Source organism: Desmodus rotundus, chromosome 12, assembly GCF_022682495.2.
Source record: "Desmodus rotundus isolate HL8 chromosome 12, HLdesRot8A.1, whole genome shotgun sequence".
Taxonomy (NCBI): domain Eukaryota; kingdom Metazoa; phylum Chordata; class Mammalia; order Chiroptera; family Phyllostomidae; genus Desmodus; species Desmodus rotundus.
Genome location: NC_071398.1, coordinates 44,821,840 through 44,833,006, shown reverse-complemented (window position 1 = coordinate 44,833,006; position 11,167 = coordinate 44,821,840). Strand labels below are relative to the sequence as shown.

The following is an 11,167-nucleotide window of genomic DNA, read 5'->3' as shown; positions in this document are numbered from 1 at the left end:
TCTTTCTCGCCTTTCCTTCTGGCTTCAGCATTCTGAAGCCCATGGAAATTCTCTCCAGACTTCCTGCAGGAATCAGCTGACCTAATCACTCTGTAATTCTGACATTTATTTTACTTACTTTGTAAAGATTTTATTTATTTATTTTTAGAGGGAGGGGGAGGGAGGGAGAGAGGGAGAGAAACATCAGTGTGTGGTTGCCTCTTGCGCACCCCCTACTGGGGACCTGGCCCACAACCCAGGCATGTGCCCTGACTGGGAGTTGAACCAGCAACCCTTTGATTCATAGGCCAGCATTCAAGCCACTGAGCCACAGCAGCCAGGGCTGAAATTCTGGCATTTACACATAGAGAGAAGCCCTTTCATCAGATGTGTGCACAAAACTCCCCCGGCCCTTCCTTCCAGGGTGGAAAACTCTGGCAGTATTTCCCCTTCTCCCCATAAAGCATGTGGCTTATGGATGACGCCAAAATCAGTGGCCCTTCTTCAGTTTGGGCTTGGCTGTGAAAAGGCTCTCCCCTGCATGGCGGAGAGGCAATGAGATGGGTTTGGAACTCCGGGTGCGATCTGAACAGGGTGGACATTCGAAAACACCCACAGTGGGCCCCAGTCTGCGTCTGGGACTAAGAGCATTTTTAGGGCCATCCTCCAACTTCCACCCGCCAGAGCAGAACTCTCCTCTTGCAGGTCCCTCTCCCGCCAAACCCTTGTCAACGGAGGGGAGGTGGAGGCACTCACTGCTCATTGGCTGACTGGCTCCCATGAGTCAGGTGACAGGCGGGGGGTGTCTAAACCCTTATTGAGACTCAGGTGCTTCTGACGGAGTCTCGAAAATCAATACAATTGATATCACGCAGACCTACTGCTTCATCGCTGGCTTTTGATTTTCTTTTCAAGGAGACAAGAAACGTCTTCAGAGCAAGACGGACCCGTGGAGGCTGGAACCAGCCTCGTCTCTTTAATGGCCTCTTTCGAGCTTGGATGATTGATCCCCTTTCGAAATACCCTGTCCACAATCTTGCTTAAGCACGTGGTCACTTGTGAAACGCAGAGGGAGCATGGGGCCTAGCCACCAATAAAGGAGCCCCCAATTTACTCGGGCTGCCCTTCCGGCCTCCTGGAATGAGAGAGATGGTGAGGGGTGTGCGTGCGCGGGGACAGAAACGCTGGTGACGGTGACGGCGTTGGGGAGACTCCCGGTGGGCAGATTAGACTGGCAGCCCCGGGGCCCTGGGAAGGAAGTACAGCCTTCTACAACCACGCGGGGCTCCTCCCCCAAATCTCGTGGTACCTCACCACCCCACTTTGTCTTCCTCATAGTATCTTTCTGATCTGGGCTGCTCCCTCTCTCCTTTTTAAAGATTTTATTTATTTATTTAGAGAGGGGGAGGGAGGAGGAAGAGAGGGAGCGAAATATCAATGTGTGTGCAGAGCTAGCAGCTCCTAGGACGCGGTTGAAGGAACGAAGGGTGGACGGAGGGGAAAGGGAAGGGGAAAGGGAATGCTGGTAGGAAGCTTGACATGAAATGGACTCGGGATGGTGACGGTGACAATAAGGAGAGGCCACAGTAAGGGGCCAGGATGTACATTGGTCTGATCCCATCTTCTTTAAACTGAAGCTTTGAGTCTGTGGAACGCAGCCGTTGAACCCGATGAGCCACCCTATACATCTACCTCAGGGGTTTCAAAAGTGAGAAAACCTTGGAGGAAGGCATGAACTGAACTCTTGATTTGGGGGACCTTGGCATTGCTGAGGTGGCCTGCTCCCAGGTAGAGGTGAGGAGGAAGGTGGCCTCCAGTTGTGCAGCGCAGTCATTGGGGATGGAGTCGACTCCCAGGGACCAGGAGGAATCTCTCCCCATCCCCTCCTCTGCCCCGCCCCATGGCCCAGGCAGACAGCGTGAGGGCAGGGGGCTTCCAGCAAGGGCTTCGGGGAACCTGGCTGAGCCCAGGATTTGCATGCTCCCATCCTCTCTCTCTCTCTCTCTCTCTCTCTCTCTCTCTCTCTGCACAATGACATTTTGCAGGGGATTAATTCCCTGGGGATCAGCTTGTCCTAAACCTTGATAATCCCGATTTGTGGTTTAATTCAGTGGCCTGAGTATCTTACACGGGGAGAAGGAGGTAGGAAGCCAGAGGGGAAAGAGCAGACTGAGCCTCCAGGAAATCAAGGAGGAGCGGGGTGAGCTCCCTCTCATGCCTGTTGAATGAACCGTTTCCAAGCACAGTCTCACCCAGTACCCTGTGGCTCACCCCCTGGCTGGTGCACCTCCCTGCTGCCCAGAGAAGGAAACAGAGGGAGGTGTTTGAGGCAGATGGAGTAGGAAGGGGGGAGGTAGAACTATGTTTGGCTTTAAAAAAAAAAATCCTCACCCGAGGATATGTTTATTGATTTTAGAGAGAGAGGACAGGGGAGAGAGAGAGTGAAACATCGATGGGTGCCTCCTCGTGTGCGCCCTGACCGGGGATGGAACCCACAGTTTAGGTAGGTGCCCGGACTGGGATTGAACCTGCAACATTTTGGTGTAGGGGACGACGCTCCAGCCAACCGGCCCACCTGGCCAGGGCTGTGATTAACTTTTTTTTTTTTTAAGATTTCTTTCTTTATTTATTTTTAGACAGAAGAGAAGGGAGGGAGAAAGAGAGGGAGAGAAACATTGATGCGTGGTTGCCTCTTGTGCGCCCCCTACTGGGGACCTGGTCTGCAACCCAGGCATGTGCCCTGACTGGGAATGAACCAGTGAGCCTTTGGTTCTCAGGCCTGTGCTCCTTCCACTGAGCCAAACCAGCCAGGGCTGATGAACTTTTTGAATCTAACAGAATAGACTATTTTAATGCAAGAGGAAGCTGGGGAAGAGATGGACTGGTCATAGGGACTTACGATTACATGAACTCAAAAGATGCTGTGAGTCTTCGGGATTTTTGCAACAGCAACTGGACCCCAGTCCCATTCCCATTTCCATATGTAGATTCTTCCTCCTTAATCTAGTTCTAGAGATGTAATGCCCTTCCCCCGCCCCAATCCTGGCAAAGCTCTGTCAGCCTAACCTCTCCAGTCCCCACACCCCTCCCCCCTTTTAGGGGTTCAGTCCTCCACAAACGCTTGATCCACCAGGTGGGGAGAGACTGGGGTTTCCGAACCTCCTCAGCGAGACATCATCTTCACAAACTCTGTGAAGAAAAGCCCCTGGTGAGGTGTCTGTTCGTAACAGCAGCGACCTTACCTTTTTGTGTCTCTCCTACGTGTCGGGAAGGGCGGGTGATCCTTGGGAAATTACTCGGCTTCTCGGTGCCTTGATTTCTTCATCGATACAATCAGAAGCCACCTCATATGGTTTGTGAGATGGTTAAACAATATAATGCTTATAAGTCACAGTAAGTGCTCAGTAAATAATAATGACAAGTGCCTCATTTCACCATTGCAACCCATCCTAGAGGGGTAGGCACCACGTCGCAGATGAGCAAGCCAAGGCCAGTGAGGCTGACCAATGAGGTCGAGTGGGGGATGAATGGCGAACCCCGGAATGAACGCAGGTTGTTCTGACTTTGCTGGGACCCCGCGTCCCGTGAACTTACTGGTCCCGCCCAGCTCTTGAGGTCGGTCTGTCCTTCCCCTGCCCGTGGTGGGCCTGAGGCTCTGTCTCCGCTACGGTCTATGTCCTGCCTCTTCCAGAGCTTCACTGATGCCCACGGCACCGCCGAGCCTGGCCAGACCCAGCAGCACCCACAACGCTGGCTACGTCGCAGCGATGCAACAAATGTGGACTAAGCATTGGGAGTTCTCGAGCAGAGACGGTTCAGGGAAGACCCCTCACGTCCCACCTCCCAGGATTTCACAGCCTAGGAGGCAGACACAGCCGACACACCCAGGCCTGCAGCGGTAGCTTCCTTGGGGGGAGGAAGAGGAAGATCTGTACGACCCCAGCGCTGGGACTAATACACCCAGCTAAGGACGAAGGGGCGCTTCTCAGCAGAGGGCTCACTGGCATCAATTCCCGAGGGATGGATAAGGTCCCTATGGCCTGGGAAGGGTGTGGTGTGTGGAAGGGACACACCGGGTAGAAGGGGACAGAAGCTGGGGAGAGCAGAGCACGTGCCCAGGGTGCACCAGAATGTGGGAGTTCACAGGGTGGTCACAGAAGATACGGTGAAGGGACGGGGTCGGGTCTCTGATGTACTTGAACCTCAGACTAAGAATCTGGACTTGGGTCTTCAGGCAGCCGTCAGATGCTACGATTTTTGGACCAGAGAGTGTCTTAAGGAGAACTTGATGTGCCCACCTTGTCTCCCACAAAAACGGCCTCCGCCCCCACCCACCTGGGTCTCCAGGCTTTTTCATTCCTCCAGTCACTCAATCCAGTTACTCTGGGCTGGGGACTGGGGACATGGTGAAAGACTGAGTCGGTGGCCCAGGAGGAAACAGGCTATAAACTAACATAAGCCATCGTGACGCCGTGGGTCAGGATTACTGCAGAGGCCTGCACGGGGGTTATGGGGTCACCCAGCCCGGTCTGCGAGGTGGGGACGCCTTCCAGGAGCACAGCTAAGAGTTAGCCAGCAGAAAGAGAAAAGGGTGCTCCAGACAGAATGGCGACAGGAGTGAGGACAAGGAGAGGTGGCATATGATTCCTTTCAACTTCTTCCAGAACTTCCGGAGAAAGGTATCGTCATTACCCCATTTTGCAGATGTGAAAACCAACAGTTACAGTGAACAAGCCATAGGTCAAGGCCACGGAGTTAGTAAGAGACTGAATTTGAACCCCGTGAATCTGACCCCAGAGTCTCAGCTACTAACCAGTATGATCTTCTGATGGGACATTTTGTTCCAATGACAAAGGTGCCTAGTGAACACAAAGGGACCAGGGGAGGTGGACGTGAGTCCTGCCCCAGCACGCACAGGATTGTGGTCCTGGACACGGTGTTCCCAGCAGCAGCCAGGGGCAGGAACAAGGCAGGGAGAGACCCTGAGGTCTTTGAAATGACGTGGGCAGAAAGGGCTGCAATAAAAACCCTTCCCAACCCTGCTGCCCTCCCGCCCCCCTCCCAACCTAAAACTGGAGGACAGGTGAGAAGGGACAGCCGACTTGGAAAGTCACACGGGGTGTTGGAGTGGAAAACGTCACCTTCAAAGTTGACACTGCCGTCCCCATTCACATCGGCTTCCTGGACAACCTCGGCGATCTCCCGGGCGGTCAGCTGCTCCCCCAGAAGTCTTTGCATGGCCTGCCGCAGCTCTCCCAGGGTGATCTCCCCGTCGCCGTTGGTGTCAAACTGAACAGGGGCAGAAGGGGGACGATGCGGTTGACCCTCGAATGACTCGGAGGCAAGGGGCGTCAACCCCCTGTGCAGTCAAAAATTCACCTATAACTTTTGACAACCCCCCCCAAACTCAACGATGAACTGCCTACTGCTGACCAGAAGCCTCACTGATAACATACACCAGTCCATTAACACGTATTTTCCATGTTGCGTGTGTTTTGCACTGTGTTCTTACCATGGAGCAGACCAGAGGGAAGAAAGTGGGTATGCAGAAAATCACAAGGTTCATCTGTGAGGTTTTCAAATTGTCACAAATCACCAAAAACTTTTCCAATATGTTTATTGAAGAAAAGTCGCATATAAGTGGACTCGTGCTGTTCAAACTCATGTTGTCCAAGGGTCAACTGTATTAGCAATAATGAATAATAATAATAACAATAATAATAATAATAATACGCCCTGGCCAGGCGGCTCGGTCAGTTGGAGCACCATCCCGTACACGAGAGGACTGCAGGTTCCAGCCCCAGCTGGGGCACGGGTGGGAGGCAACCAATCGATGTTTCCCTCTCTCCCTCCCTGCTTTTCTTTCTAAAATCAATAAACGTATCTCTGGATGAGGGTTTTAAAAAACAATTTTTTAAGTTAAAAGGAACAAGCGAAATTAATTTTAATCATTGATTTTATTTAACCCCATATTTCAAAAATATTACCACTTCAGCATGCAATCAGTTGTAAAATTATGAGTGAGTTGTGTTACCTTCTCTTCCCACAGACTGGGTTTCTCAGGCTCAGCGCACTTCCACACCGAGGGCGTACGCAGTGCAGTACGTACTTAACGTGCTTAGTCACTCAACTCGGCCCACAGGGCCTCCTGAGCTAAGGAGACTGAGCTGCCTCTGGAGTGTGCTGGGCGCTTATAGCCTTTCTCAGTTCAGACACCAAATGTTGTCAGAAACACCTAGTCTGTGCGTAGGCTTCACAAAATTTGTACTCAGAAGGGAGACGCGCACACCCAAGTTGTTCTCCGCAAATGTTTGCCAGTAATTGCATCGAGTATTCTTTTAAAATTGAAACAAATTGAATTTATAGTCAACTGAATCTACATGGGAATTAAATAAATGACAAGTGAAATTAATCAAAAGTAGATAAAATTAAAATTTCAGGTCCTCAGTCATACTCGTCATATTTCAAAGGCTCGATTGCCACAATGAAGTGGCCGGCGGCTACCGGCTAGGACGGAGCGTTTCCATGACCACAGGAAGTTCGGTGGGATGCTGCCGCTCCAGGCCTTTCTGTGGAACTGGGAGAGCCGATCCCACAGCCAGTAGGTGGAGATCTCCTGGTTTCAGACCCATGTTTCCCTGGCTCCAAGGTCTTTCTTTCCAAACTCTGTCCTGTTCTTTGTTTTTGTCTCACAGAGTTGGAAGCTCTCTGAGTGAGCAAAGCATTTTATCAGGGGATAGAAGTGAACCTCAGCGAGTCTCCCATCCCGCACTGCCTGGATCTCACTTTTTTTTAAGATTTCATTTATTTCGTTTTAGAGAGAGTGGAAGGGAGGGAGAAAGAGAGGGAGAGAGAGGGGAAGGGAGGGAGAAAGAGAGGGAGAGAAGCATCAGTGTGCGGTTGCCTATTGCATGCCCCCAGCTGAGGGGCCTGGCCCGCAACCCAGGCATGTGTCCTGACTGGGAATCAAACCAACGACCCTTTGGTTCGCAGGCTGGCAATCAATCCACTGAGCCACACCAGCCAGGGCTGGATCTCATTTTTAAAGCATGTCTTCAACAAGTGTGTTAAACCACATGATCTTTGAGTTCCCACCTGGGATCTCACGTTTGGATTCCGTCTTCTTATTACAGGCTGGAAGGTGTGTGGCCCTAATGTGTTCTGGAGACTGCAGAATCTTGGGTGAGATCTGTAATCTCTGTGAGCCTCAGTTTCTTCATGTATGAGGGTCAGGTCAGTGAACACTAACCCCTACCCTCACTTGTGAGGGTCACATTGGATAAAATAGGGGGAGGACCCCGTCCATTGCAAGAGCTTGGCATAGGTTCTTTTCCTTTCCTACGAATGCCACCAGAGTGAGGAAATAAAGCTGGTTTGGGTGGGTGCTGCCCATGACTAATCAGGGACCTCTGGGTCTCCGTCAGCCCCCACCAGCATTGTGAAACTCTCTCAACTCACTTCCTTAAAGGCCTCGCGCATCTCCTGGACGCCGATCATCCCCGCCGTTTCCGCAAGCAGTTTGGGGGCCATCAGCTCCACAAAGTCGTCAAAGTCCACACGGCCCCCCACTGAGGAGGGGGAAGGAGGTCTAGTGAGATTCTGTAGGTCCCTACCCTCCATTCCCTCACTCTGCCCATCACGTCTGCTCAAGACATAGCTCTTCTCCAGGCTCTGCCTTCTGGGGCTTTCCCTCTCGGCCAGCTCAAGCCCTCTCGTCTCCCGAATCTGAACGGGAGCGAGCACACGGGCGGCAGTACCTAACTGTCCGAGTAACCTGGAACCAATCCCGTCATTGGCTCACACCTACGCTCCCTCACTGTAGGTCTATAGAAGGAAGGGTATGAACTAAATGAGCACCAGCGTCTCTTCCAGATACGAATCCTACCCCGTCCTTGCATTCAGCCTTGTTCCCTCAGTAACAGGCCCAGAAGCAAACCCAATACAAATGTTATCCCAAATTTCATCTCAAAATCAGCTCTGGTTGCCGCTAAGAAGACCCATCCTCTGCAACATGACTCACCAACGTTACCCCCAAGGCCAAGTTTGTTTCCTGCATCAACAGCAGGTCTTGTGCTCCTGGTGAGTCTGAGCGGTGATGTTACGACCAACCTTTAACACGCATTTACTGGAGGCTAAGCCTTGACCTGCGTGAGCGCCTTTATCCCTTCCTTCCCACAATCCCCTTCAGTAAGGAGTGATATCGTTTTCACTCAACAGATGGGGAAGTTGAGACTCGAGAGTGGGTGTTAACGCCACTTTTTCAAAATGACCACAATTAGCAAATAATAGACCTGGGACTTGAACCCAATCTACCTCTGAGTCACCGTTTCAACCTCTTCAAATGCTGCCTCCCTACGTATATGCTGATCCGTTTCCTTCCAGACCTCTAGTCCCTCTCACCCTCCTCCCTGTCTCCACCTCTACTCTCAGCCTGTGTATCCTCACCAATTACACTCTTCGCCTTCCCCTGCCCCAGTGCTTCCTCCCACTCCCCGGCTCACGGTTCATGCGGATTTGCTGGCCCAGTTCAGCCAGCTCCATCTCTGTGGGCATGTAGCCCATTGTCCTCATGAGATTTCCCAGATCCTTACAAGAGATGAACCCATCTCGGTCCTTGTCGAACTCAAGAAACGCCTCCCGAAGCTCTGAAAGTTAGGAGAGAGCTATGGAGGAACTTGAAACCGTCAATGGGGAAGAGTGGCATCCCTTGAAACCACCGGTGAGGCACAGACTAGAGATTACTCACAGGAGAACACATTTTTTAAAATCAAAATTTCAATAAGGAATGATGTACGAAATGTGTTAGAAGACAAATGATTCCTGAGGCCTCCAAACAACAGCATTGAAGTCCTTCAAAGTGTTGGGTGAAAATAAGTTATGGGAAATGCCCAAACCATCGACAGAAAAACCAATAATCTTGGAATCATCTTAAAACTAACGTGTCCCTCCTGGGTCTCTGAGACACTCGGGGGTGGGCATGCCTTCTAAAGACTGGGAAGTGCCTACACCGCCATGAGAAAGAGTTCCGCAAAATCACGGTTGAGCGAAAAGAGAGCGATGTGAAATTTTCAGGTCAGGGGACTCACACTGAGATGCACAAAGGGGCAGAGACAGCGAGCGGGTGGGTGGTGATGTGGGGGCATTTGGGGAGGAGAGTGTTACCTTCGATCTCATCTTGTCCCAGCGGTCGTTCCTGGCAGGGAATGCGCGGGAGATGGAATTTGGAGAGGGGTCAGGGGTCCAACGTGCAGTTAGTTCTCCAAACATGTCCCCACGTTCTCCCACCCTTTCCTCTTCCTCCTCCAATCCTTGCTCCCCCGTACGCCTCTCACTTCCTCTCTCCCATCCCTGAGCCTTGATCCCTCTCCTCTGCCATCCAATCCACCCCCTCCTGCTGCAGAGGAAGAAAGTGAACCTCACAATCCCAGCGACAGGTTCAGAGCGCTGACCGAGCCGGGCAGCTTCCATAATCTTTCTGTTTAAACCTCAGCACCGCTCTGTGATGTCAATCCGAACACCATTCCCGTCTCATTTAAGAGGAAGCTGAGGAGCAGGAAGGCTAAGGAACCTGCCCAAGGTCACACAGCTCACAGTGCATGCAGCAAGCCAGCTGCAGCGGGTGCTGTGATTTGAACTCAGGGCCCCTGACTCCCAGGTCAGAATTCTCTCCACCACGGACGGAGCCCATGGAGTCTTTCTTCCAAGAGCTGGCGTCGCCCTTGTGTGGGGGCCAGTGTCAGCCGCATCCGGAGGGGTGGTTGGGGCCACACGACCAATTCCTAAAAGCTTTAAGAAGTTGCAATCATTTTTGCTGCCACCCACTCGCGGCATACCTGAAGGGACAGGCTTGGCTATGAGGCCCCACACCTGGGGAATTCCACCAACCTCCGGCCTCTTTCACCCGTTTCCCTTTACCCTTGGAGCCCTTCCCTAGCCTCTTTTCTTATTATCCCCGTCCCCCTATAGCTCCTCCCTCTATTGCTATAATTATTATTATTTAAAGATTGTAGTTATTTATTTTTAGAGAGGGGAAGGAAGGGAGAAAGAAGGGGAAAGAAACATCAGTATATGGAAACATCAATGTGTGGTTGCCTGGGGCGCCCTCTACTGGGGACCTGGCCTGAAACCCAGGCATGTGCCCTCATTGGGAATCCAACCCGTGAACCTTTAGTTTACAGGCCTGTGCTCAATCTAAGCCACACCAGCCAGGGCTAATTATTATTATTTGATTTAAAGACAGACAAAGATGCCCATTGCAACCAAACAGATCTGGCTCTGCCACTGACTAATCACATACGCTTAAAGCAAGCGACTTCACGGCTCACAGCCTCCGTGTCCTCATCTGTAACATGGGAATGACAGTGTTCCCGACTCGCCAGCAGTTCTGAGGGTTAAATGACATCAGAGCCCTTTGCCCAGGGCTGGGCGCACAGCAATGACTTCGTAAGTGGCAGCCATCATCGTCATCATCCCATCATCATCATCACCATCACCATCGTCACCGCCGCCAGTACGGGTGGCTGTCCATGTAGAAAACTGATGACGGTCGCCCGTACTGACATCACCCCAGTTCCTCCTTCATTTTTTCACCCCCTTCACCTCCCTCCTTTAGCGCCTGACTCCCAATTTCACCCTCACCCGTTTGGCGGAGCCGCCAAGTCCCCACCGCGCTCCCCAGATTCTCCTGCCTTCCTAACTTACGCTCCCCCAGCCTGTTCCCCTCGTTCCCTGCGCCCATCCCGCCCCTTCTCTTCCTCACGGGTCCAGCTCCCCTGGCCCTGCCCGCCACCCATCCCCAGAGTCCCCCACCTCACCCGCTGTTTCTCAGCGATGCCTTTCCGCAGAAAGATGCAGGCGGGGCCCATGGGGAACTGCATGGAGGGGCCGGGCAGCACGCACTGCTCTCTAGACGGGTCCCCTCCTTCTCAGCCCCCTCGGTGGCTCAGCCTCCTTATCTCCTTCTCTTACCACTTTTCTGCCAACCCTTCCTGCCTCTCCTGGCCTCTCCCTAGGTCCCTGTGTCGCAGAGCTGTGACAGCTGGGCAGGAAATCTCTCCTCGGGACGGGAGGGACGGGGAGGGGTCACAGCGGTTCGTGCCTCCCCATCTGGCTTGAGCGAGCCGGGAGGGGCAGCCGGTGTCAGGCTCTGACCTTTTATTAGCAGCATGGAATTGGAAAAAGTTTAAAG

The 11,167-nt window shown here is 52.4% G+C and overlaps 1 protein-coding gene across 1 annotated transcript; it reads right to left on the bottom strand.

The window, feature by feature from the left end:
* Positions 1-2,771: 2,771 nt before the first annotated feature.
* Positions 2,772-10,975, bottom strand: LOC128779697 (calcium-binding protein 5-like). Its single transcript, XM_053915545.2, has 6 exons — positions 10,794-10,975; positions 9,142-9,172; positions 8,481-8,624; positions 7,438-7,547; positions 5,121-5,268; positions 2,772-3,168 (listed from the first exon to the last, which is right to left on the bottom strand). Exons 1-6 carry the CDS (start codon positions 10,854-10,856, stop codon positions 3,143-3,145), a joined length of 522 nt encoding a protein of 173 aa, XP_053771520.1. The 5' UTR covers positions 10,857-10,975; the 3' UTR covers positions 2,772-3,142.
* Positions 10,976-11,167: the final 192 nt, after the last annotated feature.

What these genes read in the sequence shown, in the direction of transcription:
- LOC128779697 (XM_053915545.2), bottom strand. Translation starts at nt 10,856, where the DNA reads ATGCAGTTCCCCATGGGCCCCGCCTGCATCTTTCTGCGGAAAGGCATC. An exon ending in GCATCGCTGAGAAACAGCGG is followed by an intron (nt 9,173 to 10,793) that starts GTGAGGTGGGGG and finishes ATTCCCTGCCAG; the next exon opens with GAACGACCGCTGGGACAAGA. An exon ending in GGGACAAGATGAGATCGAAG is followed by an intron (nt 8,625 to 9,141) that starts GTAACACTCTCC and finishes CCTAACTTTCAG; the next exon opens with AGCTTCGGGAGGCGTTTCTT.